Source organism: Pezoporus wallicus, unplaced genomic scaffold (genome assembly GCF_028554395.1).
Source record: "Pezoporus wallicus isolate ANWC-B61680 ecotype Strahan unplaced genomic scaffold, APGP_CSIRO_Pwel_v1 contig_13071, whole genome shotgun sequence".
Lineage (NCBI taxonomy): Eukaryota > Metazoa > Chordata > Aves > Psittaciformes > Psittacidae > Pezoporus > Pezoporus wallicus.
Window position 1 is genome coordinate 110,209 of NW_026641407.1, and position 16,720 is coordinate 126,928.

Below are 16,720 nucleotides of genomic sequence, written 5' to 3' on the forward strand. Positions count from 1 at the left end.
GCGGAGGAAGGCTGCCTGCACAGCCTCTTCCTCTCCATGCACTGCTCCAAGTGCCTTTAGCTCACCACTAAAAATAGGATCCAGGGCTGTGCAGCAGCACCGGAGGGCAGGCAGCCCGCAGCCCAACCGGCCCCTGTCACCGTGACCAACTGACCCATTTGGCCTCGGTTTTGAAGCGTTTTTCCCTCCTTGCTCAGCTTCAGCCCAGGCAGCAGCCTTGCTGGCATCCAAGGCTGGGGTGGGAGGGACACGGTCCCTTACCTGCATGGCACAGTTGGTCCCACACGCAGGGCTGGGAGGCAGCAGGAGCACTGAGGCCACCCAAATTCCAAAGGGTCCTGCAGTTGGGAATTTGCGTCGTTTATCTGTCCTATAGGGATGTCCTGGCCCTGGGGATGGAGCAGCTCCTCTGGCTGCAGGGGATGTGGTGCAGCAGTTTGTCCTATGGCTACAGGAGCAGAGCAAGGACCTGGACCTGCTCCCCATTGAAGGACAGGGTCCTCCTACGTCTCCCAAAGCAGGAACACCCTGGGGCTCTCACTGAGCTGTCCCAAGCATGTTCCCAAAGCCAAAGGAGTCCTGCAGCCTGCCCCTGCCTGAAACTGGGACCAGGATAGGGGGCAAGCACAGGGATGGAGGACACATGGTGCAGCTGCAGAGCATGCGATGGGGCAGCTGTTGGGCAGAAATGAAGACAGACCTTTATTTACAGTAACAAACAAAAGGGATGAAATAAAACACCATGACACTTCCCTCCCCTTCTCCCCAGCCCTTCAACGGGGCCTTTCCCACCCCTTTCCAGCCACCAGCCCTGGCCCCTGGCTGTCCAGATGCAACCAGCAAGTGCTGGGGGGTCACTCGGCACCAACCAAACCCCCTTGTCCTAACCCCCCCCCAGACACAGCAGCATCTCGGCACAGCTCCAGGATCTCCCCAAGCCCCCTGCTGCAGGGACCAGCAAAGGGGAAGCTGCTGTTGATGGGGAGCAGATGGAGCGTATTGCACTTGGCTGCAATCTCGGCACCAAGGAGGGGCAGGGGCTGGCAGGATGCGTTCAATGGCACCAGGTCCACAGCCTGGCTGCAGGCGTTCAGCATCTCCCAGTGCCTGGTGGGGAGCAAGGCTCTGGCCTGGAGGTGTCCCTATGGGGAGGATGCTCCGTGCTGCCCCATGTAACACACCCAGAGCACTGTCCTGGGGTGGTGGCAGCAGGACACACTGTCCCCAGTGCCAGGGGGCTCTGTGGGGTGTATGCTCCTGTCTTGGCTCAGGTGGCAGGAGGCTCCATTGATCCTCATGAACCAGCCCAGTGCAGGGAAGAGGTAGAGCGTGATGGGACACCGGCCCATCCCCAGAGCCCCCGTGGCCCTATGGATTCACCCTTCCCTAGGCAGGACCCGAGCCCGGCTCACCAGCTCCCAGGATGAGGTTTGCAATGGGGGTACCGCTCTCCTCCATCACTCAGCAGGGAGCCGATGGGACCCTCCTTGGCCGCTAAAGGAGAGCCTGGGGAGGGATCAGCTCCTGGTGTCCCCCCCGCCCTCGGCCTGTGCAGCACCTCAGGAGGAGAAGCAGAGCCCGCAGCACTCCATGCAGATCTCCAGGCAGTCAGCAGACTCGCAGCAGGCGTCGATGATGCCGCAGTCCATGTCGCAGGGCAGGTCGCAGTCGGCGCACTCGCCCGAGTTGCAGCAGCAGCAGCAGATGCAGGAGTCCTCGGAGGTGCAGGAGCCGCACGTGGCGCAGTCCAGCACGATGTTGCACAGGGTCAGGAACTCGCAGAAGAGGCAGGAGAGGATGCAGTGGACACAGCAGTCTGCAAAGGAAGGGACAGAGAGGGAGCAGGGGGGGACGGGAAGGGGATGCAGCATCCAGCACAGTGGATGCTCTGCTCTGTAAGGGTGGAAACCCTCCCTCAGGAATTAGTGGAAGGGATGGGGAAGAGGGGCTGGGAAGCGGGCAGTGCTCCAGGGTCCTCCCCTCGACATCCACGGACATGCCCAGACCCCAAGGGAGACCAGCTCTGGAGGACATGAGGACCCTGCTCTGCAGAAGGCTGCCAGGGGGTCAACTCCAGGGGTTCCCAGTGGGATGGAAGGATGCTTCATGAGACTTCCCAAATGGGATGCAGGGCCAGAAGAGGAAGGATGTCTGTAAAGCCCCCTACCCCACGCTGGGGATTGCTGGTACCTTCTTGTGCCTCAATAGGGATGTGAGAAGAGGCAGACTTGGAGCTGCCCTTGCTCTTCTTGCTGCTCTGGCTGTTGATGGAGTGGTGCGACTGCAGCTTTCGGTGAGGCTTCTGGGTGCTGGGCAGGGGACGGAAGATCCCGTTCCCTGTCTCCCCGTTGGCACCACCTGGATCCGGCCCCTTCCCTGCACCGTTCTGCAGCAGGCGGGTGCTGGGGGGCTGCGGGGCTGCTCGTACCTGGGGCTGGCCTGGGGGGAGAGCAGGATGTTACCCCCAGACCCCTGCAGTGATTCATATGCCTGGTCCCCTGCCATGGCTGGGAAGAAGTGATGCTGACAGATGCATGGTCCAAGGGGATGGGATAGAGGTGCAGAAGACATGGCTGGAGGTAGGAGACAGAGGCTCCAGAGAGAGGAAGGGATGAAAAAAGAGCAGGAGATAAAGACTTGTTGTGAAGGACATGCTGCAACTGCCCAAATGCAGCAGATGACTTGGAGGAGGAGGTCTCCTGGGGTCCAAGCGCTGCTGGACCCTGGGAGGGAGGAAGCAGAAGAGATGAAGCCACCGAGGCCAACCAGAGTGGGCACAGAGACACATCAAGGCACGTTCGCCTTGTGCCAAGTGGGTAAGGGAAGAGCCTGTGGCTGCTTCCAGCTGAGAGCCACCCCCGTGGCCAAGCCACCATCCCACAAGCCCTGGGCACGGCGCTGCTGGATGCAGCTCCTGGCCGTCCCCGTCACCCTCCTGCAGCCAGGGAAGATGAAGCACCACCAGAGAGCCAGGCTGCTCCCTTCCCCAGCACTGCATGAATTGGCCACTTCACTGAAGGTCTCCCCAGCCTCTGGCTGAACTTCTCTGCAGGAGGAGGAAAACAACCATCTGCAGTGTCTGCGTCTCCCTCCAGCCCTCAATCACTGCTGGGGCCTTCTCCCTGCATCCCAGCGATGGAGAGCACTGGGAGCCCAGCACGAGGAGAGGGCTTCAGCATCCAGCCCCTGTGCAGCAGCACCAATGGAAGCCACAACTAAAACCTCTCTTGATGGTGCTTTGGCCAAACTTTGCCTTTCCTTGCCCGCAGCAGTAAACAAGGGATGATTCAGGCTGGAGGCTCGAGGGCAAAGGCACCGCCGGCCGCTGGGAACAGGAGCTGATTTCTGGGCAAGGGTGGCCATGGGGCACGGCGGGGGGGGGAGTGGAGGGAACACAGACAGTGGTGAAAATAGAAGAGATGGAGGTTAAGAAAACACAAGTGTCTGCACTCAGTGCCCGGCTCTGCCAGAGCCAGCGGGGCTCCGACCGCAGAGGAAGGTTTAACCGGGTGCCTGGGGGAAACGCGTGCGCTGGGAAAGGGGCTTAAAATAACCAGAGCTGAGTGGGAAGAGCAGGAGGGCAGAGAAGAGGAAAGGAAAACGGGTCCTGGGTAAAACGGGACGTGTTCCCCCTTAAAAGGACCTCATGGAGTGAGCGTCCTTCTCCAGTGCCCTCAACCTGCTGTGCCCCAGTGCGTGCACCGAACCGGGTTGGATGGGTGCCCTCCCAGAGCCACATGGGCAGGATCTGAGGCCCCAGGGACACCCGTTTGGTGTCTGATGGCACCCAGCACCCTGTGGCTCCCAGCCCTGGTCTCCCCAGGGGGTGCAGCAGCACACAACTCGCTTGCTTTGGCATTCTCCATTTCACTGCATTCCTCAAACTAAACTGTTTGTGAATCACAATCATGCTCCGGCTCCAGTGAGTGGCAGCGGGAGGCAGCCGATAATCCCCCCCTAAGGAAAAATAGCTTCCATTCTTTAGGACCACCTACAGCTCACAGGAACCCAAAGCTCTAAAGGAGACGTCTTCAACCCCACCCTCAGGTGGAGCGGTAACACGGGTGTCAGGGCAGGAGCGGGGGCCTAGCCCACCCAATGGCTCCCATCGCATCCACCCACCAGCACCAGGGTGGGAAAACAGAGGGAATGCCCATGCCTGTGGTTCTTCAACAACCAAACACCCCCTGGACCATCACTTTGTATTTCACACCCGAGGTGATGCTCCCAGCACTGGGTCAGCTCAGGCCCCTATGGCAGCATCACCAGGGCTCAGTGGACAAACACCCGCACTGCAGCGGTCCTCACCCTACTGGGTCCCCCACCCGGCCATCAGCTCTGCCCAAGGGTGCCTTCCCTTGGACAAACTGAACACTGTGGCTGCCTGAGCTGAGCCTGAAACTCAACACTCAGAGGCCCCAAACCCACAATCCCCACTTGGGATGCTCCCGAGCTGCTGGAGGACTGAACGGTGGCAGGCTTCAACCAGCAGCACTGAGCCCCAGGGGAGCTGGTCCTGGCACCACTGGTGATGGATGTGACCCTTGCTGCCAGCTCCCTCCTGACCCTGCATGAAAATGCCACCATTACCCCCTTCACCATCCCCTGGGGGAGCCTGACTGCGCTCCCCAGGTGCTGCTAAAGCAGGGGCTTTGCCCCCCACAAGTGGTTGTGACCCCCCCATAGCAGCAGCAGGAAGCACTGTGAGGAGCAGGTCGCACAGCCAGGGATGCCGGAGGCGATGCTCCCTGGGGAGCTGAACCTCATTTCCCAGGAAGAGGGCACATTTCCTGCACCCAGCACCCAATGCAAGCCCAAGGTCAGCCACGTTCCTGCCATGGGGTGGGCTGGGAGGGGGCTGTGCGGGGCTGCTCCACGCAGGGTGCAGCAGGCTGCAGCGTGACTCAGAGGTGCAGAATGTCTGTGGGCAGCCGGCCCAGCTCCCAGATGCTCTGCAAGGGCTCGAGCTCTGGTGGAGGGAACGTGCACGCTCCTCGTTCCACATGCGCCAGGAGCACCCGGATTTCACCGTCCCTTCCCCTTCCCACCCTGCTCCTCATTCCCACCCTCCCTCTCTCCTTTGGGAAGCATCCATTCACTTTACGCCCTTTGGAAGGGAAAGCTGCACGCTCGCATCCAACAGAAGGGGAATGGCTCTGTGTGTAAGGGGCAGCCTGGGAGCGAAACCCTCAGATCCAGGCAGGGGGCCAGGGAAAGGATGGACGGATCCAGGAGAGCCTGGCTCCAGGCTCCCGCATCTGCCAGCTCTGCTTCCCTTCCCTTCCCTGCAATGGGAAACAGAGCAAGGGCACCCTGGCTCCCACCTCTGCTCCCACCCTGGTATTTCTCACATCAGGACACAGCAGCTCTGGAGCAAACCCCAATCCTCAGTGCAGACGGTCCTGCCCCTGCTCCTTCAGGCTTTGCATCACCTCACCCTTGCCCTGGGAATGCCAAAGCCAAGAGCTTTCGCAATGACAGGCATCTCCCTTTGCTCCAGCAAACAGCTCCTGTGAGCACAGAGCCTGATCTGCTGGGGGCTCACCTCAATCCCACTGTGGATTGTGGGATGCTCCATAGAGCAGCCAGCTCTTTCCCCCAGGGATTGGTCCCTCTTCCCACCACAGCATCCCAGCAGGACCCTAACACGACCCTGAGCTCCTCCAGTCACTCGCCCTCATCCCCCTCCAGTCAGGTCCAGGAGCGAGGGCAGGAGAGGCATGGGCACTGCAGGATGCGCCCTTCACTTTCCCCAGCTCCAGGAGACTCAGGCTCACTTAAAGCCCATTGCTTTGATGTGGGGAAGAGCACAGTGAGGAGGAGATGGCTCCCACCACAGCTCCTGCCTTTTTAAGGAGCCCTATTACTAAATAGACAGCAGCACCCCAAAGCACGGGCACCCGGAGGTGTCCGGAGCTGCACGGAGGGAACCACTCACATGTCACAGCTTCGGGAGCGCCTTTGAGCTCGGCCCGAGGACCCTTTGTTAGGACTTTTCCGGATTCATCATCTCCCAGGGGCTTCTCCTTCTTGGATGCCACAGGCCGGGCGGGCGGCCGGGGCTCTGTCGCTGGTGTCGCAGGTGTCTGCCTTGGTGATGGGTGCGAGGTCTCACCCGCCTCTGCAAGAGAAACCAGCAAAGACCCCAGTCACCCCAACCCGCAGGGCATCCCCAACCCGCAGGGCATCCCCAACCCACAGCGCATCCCCAACCCAAGGAGCATCCCCAACCCAAGGAGCATCCCCAACCCGCAGCGCATCCCCAACCCAAGGAGCATCCCCAACCCGCAGCGCATCCCCAACCCAAGGAGCATCCCCAACCCGCAGCGCATCCCCAGCGCATCCCCAACCCGCAGGAGCATCCCCAACCCAAGGAGCATCCCCAACCCAAGGAGCATCCCCAACCCGCAGCGCATCCCCAACCCGCAGCGCATCCCCAACCCGCAGCGCATCCCCAACCCGCAGCGCATCCCCAACCCACAGTGCATCCCCAACCCAAGGAGCATCCCCAACCTGCAACGTATCCCCAACCCACAGCACATCCTCAACCCCAGGAGCATCCCCAACCTGCAAGGAGCATCCCCAACCTGCAACGCATCCCCAACCCGCAGCGCATCCCCAACCCGCAGAGCATCCCCAACCTGCAGCGCATCCCCTCCGCCCCTGTGGCTTTTGAAGCCCAGAGTGCACAGTGGGGGCAAGAGCTGGAGGTTTGGACTGCATCATCCTGCAGCTTTTCACCCAAAGCCAACAGTTCGGCAGCACCCTCCCAAAATCCCTGCCGAGGTCCCACATTCCTTCTCTAAAAAGCCAGGGATCTGGTTACACTCGGCGGTTCAGGCTGGATTTTTTCATCCCCCCTTCCCATAAAAGAGTCTCCCTTGCAGGAACCAGCTCCCCTCATGTTCCTGGTTGCTGCTTGCCCCTGTGCAAGCAAACCCCAAAACAAGAGATGTGTTATTCCCCACAGGGATAAACCCCAATGCCACACAGCCCCACACAGAAACCCAGGGAGGAGAAGGCACAACCACCTCCCACAGAGCCAGCACTACAGGCTGGGGCTGGCTGCCCCCCGTGGCAGGGGGTCTGTGGGGTGCTCAGTGTGATGCTAAGCTCCCCTACCCACCACAAGCCCCCTCCTCGCTGCCCCATCCCTCTCCCCAGCACCCAGAATAGCAACTGCTTGCACAACAGGGGCTGGACCACACTTTATATAAAGCTAAATTATAGCTTGGGCAAAAGGAGGGAGCCCAAAGACCCGTAATTTCCCTGTCTATAACAAGAGGTTCTACACACAGACAGGCAAGGGCGGGTGGGGGGAAGAGAGACCTCGGACACTTCATTATACTCAATATAACAAGAGCTCCTACAAGCAGGAGCCGGGGGGGAAGGCAGGCAGACCTCACACCTATAATTACAGGGGCTATAACAAGAGGCCCTACAAGGGAGGTGGAGGGCTCCATCCCCACGGCGGGGTCAGCAGGAGCCTGGACATGCTGCAGAAGGGCTGTAACCGGCCTGGAATGATGCTTGCTCTGCTACACCCCATACGCTCATCCGGCTGCCTCAGTCTCCCCATAGCACCATCCCTTCTGTGCACCCTGTGATGCTGATCCAGCTCCAGGTCAGAGCTGGGATTGAAAGCTCATCAGGCGAGGGGGTTTTGGGGCTCAATGAAGGGAGATGCAGCAGCTCCAGCTGGATTCTGCACAGCCACTCCAAACCCCAAGCAGAAGGGGAGCACCCAACCCCAGCAAGGTGAAAACTCATTCCCATGGCCCTGGAAAGCCCAGGGCAAAACAGGGAGAGGAAAGCAGGCTGTCCTCCACCTCTAGGTGTTTGCACACAGGCGTGGTGTACAGGTGAATAATAACCACATGCTTTGCATCCACGTCCTCGGTCATGTCCCAACCTGGACCGGCCTGAGTCAGACCTGTGGCATTTGGTGCCTGTTAGAATAGAATGCAAACCTGGGGAGCTCTGGATGAGACCTTGGGGCAGGGGTACCCAGTGCAGGGCTGGGATCTGAGCCGATGGGCACTGGTGCAGCTGGGAGCTGCTCTGGTTTAAGCTGTGGGATGCCCGGAGCGTTGCTCAGGGCTTGCACATCAACAGCCAAGACCGCATCCCTTGCCCACTCCATGCCCATTCCCGAGGGGCAGAGGACAAGGAGGGTCTGTTCAGACCCTGAGCTCCGTGTGGAAGCACGGATAGCATGGATGTCGAGCTGACTGCTAAGACAAGGCTCCGGTTTTGCCATGTCCACTTCACACATACAATTACCCTGCACAAGAGGTCTCACACACAACCGCAGCGATGCGGGGAGGAAGATGGCAATTAAATTAACTCCCACTGGAACAAGCTGGCCACAAGAGAGACCAGAATAGACAGGAAAGAAATGTGGGGAAGTTGGTCCTTGCTTCCCTGCTGCTGCCTGGCCGTGGGGAGCAGACGGATGGCTCTGACCCCCAAGTGCACAACATCCCGTGGGAGCGAGCTGGAGAAAGGCTGTGTCTGCCCTCATGGTCACATCCTGAGCTGGGGCAGGGCTGGGGGGCAGCGGGACACACATGGGCTCAGCACCACCCCTGCAGGGTCCAGGCACTTTCCAGCCCACAGGGAAAAGCACATGGAAACGCTCAGGCATCAATCCTGATGGCACCAGGAGAGACAGACAGAGGGGCACCCCATGCAGACCAGGACGGACACATGATGTGCAGCTCCACAAGGGTCCTGTGCAAATACCTCTGTCCCCTCGGCTGTGTGCCCTCATCACCCCTCTGAACACTTGCTTTGGGGCACAAAGCCCCCCAGTGAGGGTTTTCTGCTCCAAACCACATAGAGCTGAGCACAGCTCTGTCCCCCACACCACTGGGATCTGGCGGGGAGGGGGGTCCCCTTTTCCTTCTGCTTCCAGGGCAGGGAATGGCTTCTCCCCTCCCCTGCTGCCACCAGAACAAGACCAGGCTTGACCTAAATCTGATGGGTTTAAAACCAGCCACAAGCCCAGGCAAAACACAGACAAATCCCTAAGAAGAGCTGGCCCCTGAGGTGCGACATCCATCCCCTTTCCCACCTGCACCCCTAGCCCCTTCCCAGCCAGGCAAAAGCTCATCTTGTGATGGAGAAACAGCCTGGGATGAGGGTCCAGGTCTCTGCTCCCCCGTTCTGCACCACCTCTTGTGCAACACAGGGAGAAAGGAAGGCAACCCGGTGCAGGGAGAGGACTCACGTGCTCATGAGAACAGAGGTAGTAATAAGGCCTTTAAACACAGCAAGCCAGGTAAATGACAGGGCTGCTGTGAGGTACAAGGATTAGGCAATGGGATAGACGATGTGGAGCTCCTTTCTTTGCCTCCTGGTTGCCAGGCCCAGGAGATGCACACGGGGCAGGTTTGCTGACTCTTCTCCCCATTTACAAAGTCCAAATCCCGCCGTCATAACCGCCCCAAGACATCCAAACCTAACACCACGGGTCCCAAGTCCTGCTGACTTGGAGAAGCTCACGAGGCTCTCCTGTCCCCCTTCCCTTTCCCCTTAATCCCTCAGGAATGGCTGGTCAGGGAGGAGATAACATCGGATGGAGACAGCAACAGAGACAGTCTAGAGAGGGGTTTGCCATTACCAACATGCTACCTTGCTGCAATATTTCGTTTGGGAGCTTTCTAATCTGCTTTATGCAGATAAAACAAGTGTGTGATCGCCCCTGCCTTTCCTGTACGCGCTGCCTGGCCCAGCCAGGTGCCTGCCTGACCTATTCCAGGGTTATTTTAGAGCTTGATGAAGTGGTTTCAAGTGCAGAAGAGACAGCACTGAGGCAAATCCTTCCAATCCCGCGAGCCAGGCCGGAGGAGAGGAAAGCAAAGCTCTGGTTTGGAGGTTTGCTCAACTGGGAAAGATCCAAATGGCTTATTTACCTTCAGTCTGAAATTAATGCACCAAAGCCTTTTCAGGTCCTAGGATACACAGGGAAAGGAAAAGGAGGGCGGGAGGAGAAGGAGAAGCACCCAGGGATGGATCCCACCCAGCGCGTTTGCCCCCGTGTCCCTCTGCTCACCTGGGCAAAGCTCTGGATAAACAGCTCAGCCCTGGGACAAGGAGGAATCCGGTCCAAAAAGTAATGGGTTTCTATGAAAAGTCACTTCCTAAATGCAACAAAGCAAAACAAAGCCAAAAACCCCACAAAACCCCAAATAGCTGCAGCCTGGGAGTTGTTGGGTTTTGTTATTTATAGCCCTTGGGTGGGTAGGAAGAGAGGAATTTTGGGCCGGGCACACAGGCCAGGATCAGCATCTATCCCGACCATCTGCATCTGACCTCAGCTAAAAGCTCCTCCAGCAACAAACCCCCAACTCCAGGTTCAGAGCACAGACCCCAGCCCAAGGTGTCCCCACAGACCCCATCACCCAAAGGTCCTCATTGACCCATTGGCTCCTGATTGGAGGCACAGCCTTAAGAAGGAACTGCTCCTACCTGAGAGCAAGGACGCCGGGATGGTGGGATAACCCTTGAGAAAGGGTTGAGGGACCAGGTTTGTTCCTCCAGCTGCCAGGCCAGCCCATCTCCCAGCATCAGGCCTGGGCTCTGCCTAACCCAAAGAGCAACGTCGAACATCCCAAATGCACCGCGCAGCCAAGGAATGGAGAAAAATGATGGAGAAACACAAAGGGTCAAGGAGCCAGACTGAGGTCAAACCAACTTCCATGGGCTTTTTTGAGGAGCACTGTGCTAGCTCAGTGCTCCCCAGTGCCACAGGATGCTGGCATGGATGAAGGATGCCACCGGAGGTGCTACAGCATCCCAAGTGTCCTTAAGGACAAGCAATTACCCTTGAAGCCTAGAAAGCAGCTAACGTGATGCCTATCAGATCTAAGGAGATTCTGGGAATTAGAGAGCAAGGAGCCAGGCTGCTGTGCTGGAGAAAATTAAGGAGAGACTAATTAAGGACCATGGCAGTGCAGTAATTGTGTAACCTTACGGGTTAAACCAGCGCCGGTTCTGCCGGGCAGGATGTGTCTTTCCAACCTGCTTAGACAGTCCTTCGGAAAAGTTAATTGAAGAGCGGATAAACGTGAGCTGTGGCCATCGTGATTAACAGCAATAATAACTTGCACTCCCGCAGCACCCGAGAGCTGCCCAGCGCACAGCTTTAAGCCAGCGCCCATCACACACAGCCCCATCCCCACATGTTGTACATCAGCACTGCTGTGACATAGAATCATAGAATGGTTCGGGTTGGAAAGGACCTGAAGATCATCCAGTTCCAAGCCCACTGCCGTGGGCAGGGACACCTCACACTAAACCATCTCACCCAAGGCCTCGTCCAACCTGGTCTTGAACACCACCAGGGATGGAGCATTCACAACCTCCCTGGGCAACCCATTCCAGTGCCTCACCATCCCAACAGGAAAGAATTTCCTCCTTAGATCCAATCTAAACTTCCCCTGTTTCAGTTTGAACCCGTTACCCCTTGTCCTGTCACTGCAGTCCCTAATGAAGAGTCCCTCCCCAGCATCCCTATAGGCCCCCTTCAGACACTGGAAGCTGCTCTGAGGTCTCCACTCAGCTTCTCTTCTCCAGGCTGAACAGCCCCAACTTCCTCAGCCTGGCTCCATACAGGAGGTGCTCCAGCCCCTGATCATCCTTGTGGCCTCCTCTGGACTTGTTCCAACAGTTCCATGTCCTTTTTATGTTGAGGACCCCAGAACTGCACACAATGCTCCAGGTGAGGTCTCACCAGAGCAGAGCAGAGGGGCAGGATCACCTCCTTGGACCTGCTGGTCACGCTCCTTTTGATGCAGCCCAGGATAGGGTTGGTTTCTGGGCTGCAAGCACACACTGAAGCCGGCTCATGTTCAGTTTCTCATCAATCAACACCCCCAAGTCCTTCTCCGCAGGGCTGCTCTGAATCTCTTCTCTGCCCAACCTGTAGCTGTGCTTGGGATTGCTCCAACCCAGGTGTAGGACCTTGCACTTGTGGAGCCACTCATCCCATTGAGGAAGCACTCAAAAGGAGTCTGCCCAAAGCAACGTTCTATGGGGATGGAGCCCAAAGCTTTGCAGTTCTGGTGCTTAACTTCCTACTTGGGGTTTGAGAGACCCCAGAGAGGCTTTGGAGGTGCTGAGCATGGCCTGGATGGTGAGAAAGCAGCAGCACGCCTGCTTGCTGAAGGAAAGCAGCCAACAGTGAAGCCATTTGGGTGGAACGGATGGAGGCAGCTCGTTGTCCAGCTTCCTCTTCCTCACCATGTGAAGGCAAAGCTGCTGTGGGGAATATGCTGCAGAACTGGCACTGAAAGTGGCCAAACCAGGTGAGCATCACCCTGCCCTGGGCATGGCTGCCTGCACTGGGGAAAGGAGCCACTGGGAGCCTCCTCTGCACGCATGGGAACCCCAAAAAGAGGATGGACTGGGGTGAAAGCGCTTCCTGAAGCTACTATCTGCTCCCTGATGCAGGGATGCACTGATGCAGACAGCGGGACGGCACCCGAAGGGAAACCTTCCCTCCAAGCCAAACACCGAGTGCAAGGAGGCTGCCAAAGCATGGCTGAAGATCAGAGATGGAGAAAGCATGGACACAGGCCCACGGTCCAAGTGGACAAAGCCTGAAGGTTGGAATTTGGGGCAAACCAACCCCGATAACCCCGTCCCTCCTGCCATGTCATAGCTCATTCCCACTGGTCCAACCCAAGCCCAGCACCTGGGGAAGGGAGGAAACGGGAAGGAGCTGCCAGCACCGGGAGGGACTGAGGTGGGTCCATCCCGCACCAAACCCCGTGCCCATCCCATGGGAAGCTCGGCTGAGCGAGGCGGAACTCTGGGAATCAAAACAACCAGAGGAACTACAGCAAACGCCCAGCGGAGAGCTCGAGTTTCTGCAAGGAACAGACTCGAACGGGCGCTTCCCAAGGAAATTCAATCGGGAGCTGGAGCGGGAGCGGCACAGCCCCACAGGGCTCTGCCGCTCGCTGGGAACCAGGAGCAGCTGAAGCACCAGCAATCTGCTGGGCTGTGTTTACCTCGAGTCCTGGTGGTGGTGTTCAAAGGAAAGACCAAAACCCCAAAGCATTTCCCTGAGCAGGCAAGAAACTGTGAAAGACAAACAGAAATTCAGCTTTTTGAGCAAAAAAAAAAGGGCTTCATTTGGGGTTAAAAAGATAAATGTATACTGTTTCTTTGAGGGCTTTTTTAGTTTGGCTCCGCTGTGCTTCGCGGATGTCTGCATTTAAATCAGTGCACACACAAGCAAAGACCCTTTTATGCTGACCCTGGAGAGGGTTCTGTTTGCTGCCACCTCCCTCGCAGAGGCTGGTAATGGGTACCTAAGTGATGTGGTACTGACTCCTGGCCGGCCTGCGGTGGCCAGGGCACCCATGGGTGCTCAGCACCCTCATGCAGGCAGTCAGGCCCCAGCAGAAAGAATTCAAGAAGTGTGTGCGAGCATCCCATTCCTGCCCAAATGGAGCAGGGATGCAGCCAGTGTCCTGCTGGGATGGGGAATCAGGAGGCAAACACCAGGAGAAAGGTTTTCCTTCTGAAGATGGGATTTGCCTCAAGCATCTCTCCATGGGGTTGCTTCCCCTATGGAAAGCCGCTCTCCTGCTGTCCCTGGTCCTCCTCCTCTTTCTCCCCAAGGAGGGAAGGACAAAAATAATCCCATCAGCCAAAGGGCTGTTTTTCTCCTGTTAATTCCTCAGAAAGGGTAATAATTAGAGCCCACGTACTCCATGGGGGCAATGGCCTCTTCTCCCCAGGCTGCTCTGCAAACTACCTGTGGCTATTTCAAGCCCGATGCGCCCGTCCCTGTGGGGTGGGAGGAGGCTGCGATGGCACCGGGCCCATCTCCAGATTGATGCCAAGGAATAAACTCCAAGAAACGGGCTTCATCTCAGGCTGGGAAATGGGAGCAAGCCCAGGAATGCCAACCTGACCTGCCCACGACGCGCCAGCCTGAGCCAAGCCGCACAGCACCTCCATCTCCATGTTTCTGTCACGGGTTTGGTGGTGCAGAACTCCCTGGTCTCATCTGCAAAGCATCAGCCAGGGAGCAGAGCACAAATTCCCAGGCTCCGTGTGCGTGACAGAGCCCCTGGACACTGCCCAAATGGCAGTGGCTGCACCGAGACGTCACGAGGCCAAACAAGCACGAAGGACAGCTTGGACCGGTCCATTCATTGCTCCCCAGAAACAGAAAAGAAAGGAAGAGGGAAGCAACAGGAGCAAGGATTCAAAGCTCAGGATGTGCAACTGGAAAGCGCTCTCCGAGACATGACAAGGATGGTCCCTCAAGCGTGGAACCTGGTCCCTGGAGCATGGGCAGATGGAAGCTGAGGGTGTCCTGGAGACAGGGCTAAATGTGGGTCTAAAGGAGGCAAACTTGGTGCTGCTCTGCTCAGTTTCACTCACCCCAGCTCCACGCTGCCCTCCAGGGATGGCTGGATGAGGATGGAGGTGACCCCCCCACCATGGGGACACCGAATTGGGCACCATATTGGATGCTATCTGCACACACTGTGCACATCCAGGGGCTGGCACCACGGAACAGCAGCGAGGCCATTTCTTTGGATGCATTTATCGTGGTTTCAGCCTAGTTTGGACACATTTTAAAGATACTTTTTAAAGCAACCCACACTTGGTCTCACGCAGGGCTCCTCCTTAACCCAGGCTGGGGACAAACTCCCGTGCAAAGGCTTTTCTGCGCTAGATCCATGTGTTAACAGTGCAGTTTCCCACCTGGAGAGGAAAGGGAATGGAAGGGAATCCAGAGCACTGAGCTCCACACGGCCCCTGCGGCTGCAGCACAAAGCAGCGTAAGAGTGCAGCCGGGAAGCAGAGCCCGCAGCATCCAGCTGGAAAAGCTGGGGGAAGAGAACAAGAGGATGTATTCTCCAATACTTGGGCCCAGCCACGCTCCAGGCCAAAGCCAACAAGGGGAGATCCAGCCGTGCTCAGCTCCCTCGCATCAGCGTGCCCGGGGCTCCCGAAGCACAGCTCCTGCCTGCTCAGGGGGTTTGGTCCCTTGCATCTGGTCCGACAGCACAATGGGGGCTCCCACCTCTCCCCATCACCCTCCCGCACTGGCATTTCTTTTCTTTCACATCTTAATGCAGTTTCCACATGTGAACCATGGTGAGGACCGTTGCGGGACCCCAGCACAAGTCCTTAGAACCACAGCAGAGCCACCACAATCAAAGGGCTCAGCTTTCCCCACGGTAAAAGTGACGATTCCCAAACTTTTTTCCATTCCCTTCTCCATGGCCTGATCCTGCATCCCACCGCAGAACCCCGAGGAGTTGCTGCAGCTGGGGAAGGGCCCCCCCAGCCCCTCACACCGCCCTCAGGGGGGGGTTTAACCCCTTCAGTGCCCCTCACTTGGCCCAGCGACAGCAGCTGATGAAAAGTTCGTGCTGCAGCTCCCGGGGGGCTCACCCGCATCCGCCGTGTCCGCACGCTCAGTGCACACGTGCACGCTCACACACATACTAAGGCACCCCCTTCAATGCTCCCCCCCCAACCACTCACATACTCCACCATATAAATCCCCCCCCGAGCTGTGCTTTACATCCCCCCGCTCCCATGTTGTCCACCCACAACCACACACACAAGGGGACCCCCCCTTTCCATGTATACGCACTGTGTCCAGGAATGCGCCCTCCGCGGGGCACCCCCAGCCCTGCAGCTTGTACAGGGACCCCCAAACCCTCACATACAAAGTGACCCCCCCCAGACCTGCAGCTTGCACAGGGACCCCCAAACCCTCACATACAAATTGACCCCCCCCAGCCCTGCAGCTTGCACAGGGACCCCCAAACCCGCACACACACAGTTACCCCCCCCAGCCCTGCACATAGGGACCCCCAAACCCGCACACACACAGTGACCCCCCCCAGCCCTGCAGCTTGCACAGTGACCCCCAAACCCTCACATACAAAGTGACCCCCCCCAGACCTGCAGCTTGCACAGGGACCCCCAAACCCACACATACAAAGTGACCCCCCCCAGCCCTGCACATAGGGACCCCCAAACCCGCACATACAAAGTGACCCCCCCCAGCCCTGCAGCTTGTACAGAGACCCCCAAACCCTCACATACAAAGTGACCCCCCCCAGACCTGCAGCTTGCACAGGGACCCCCAAACCCGTGACCCCCAAACCCGCACATACAAAGTGACCCCCCCCAGCCCTGCAGCTTGCACAGGGACCCCCAAACCCGCACACACACAGTGACCCCCCCAGCCCTGCACATAGGGACCCCCTCTCGTGTCGCGCACACACCAGGACCCCCGCAGCCTTGCACGTCCCCGTTGGGCGCACACAGAGCCCCCGACGCCGTGCACCCCTCCGAAGCCCCGCACACCCCCGGCCCCCCCCCCGGCTCCCCAGCAGCACCCCGGTACCTGGCTGCGGTCCCGGCTCGGCTCGGCGGGGCTCCGGGCGGCTCTGCCGGTGGGCGCTGGCCTGGGACATCGGTGAGGGGCGCGGCGGCTGCGGCGGAGACAGCGCGAACTGCGAGACCCCCCCCCCCCCTCCCCGGGACCCCGGCCCGGCCCCCGCCGCAGCCCGGCCCTCCCCCGCCTCCGGCCCGGCCCCGGCCGCGCTCACCTGGGCCCCGGCTCAGCCCCCGCTGCCCGGACCGGCCCCGCCGCCCGCCCCGCTGGTTATAAAGCGCCGTCCGGGCCGGCGGGGCTGGGCTCGCTCCGCTCCGCTCCCCGGTTGCTCTC

The 16,720-nt window shown here is 58.8% G+C and overlaps 1 protein-coding gene across 1 annotated transcript; it reads right to left on the reverse strand.

Moving 5' to 3' along the window:
- Nucleotides 1-1,538: 1,538 nt before the first annotated feature.
- Nucleotides 1,539-16,544, reverse strand: MDFI (MyoD family inhibitor). The gene is made up of 4 exons (XM_057423585.1): nt 16,397-16,544; nt 5,939-6,121; nt 2,191-2,439; nt 1,539-1,816 (listed from the first exon to the last, which is right to left on the reverse strand). Exons 1-4 carry the CDS (start codon nt 16,464-16,466, stop codon nt 1,560-1,562), a joined length of 759 nt encoding a protein of 252 aa, XP_057279568.1. The 5' UTR covers nt 16,467-16,544; the 3' UTR covers nt 1,539-1,559.
- Nucleotides 16,545-16,720: the final 176 nt, after the last annotated feature.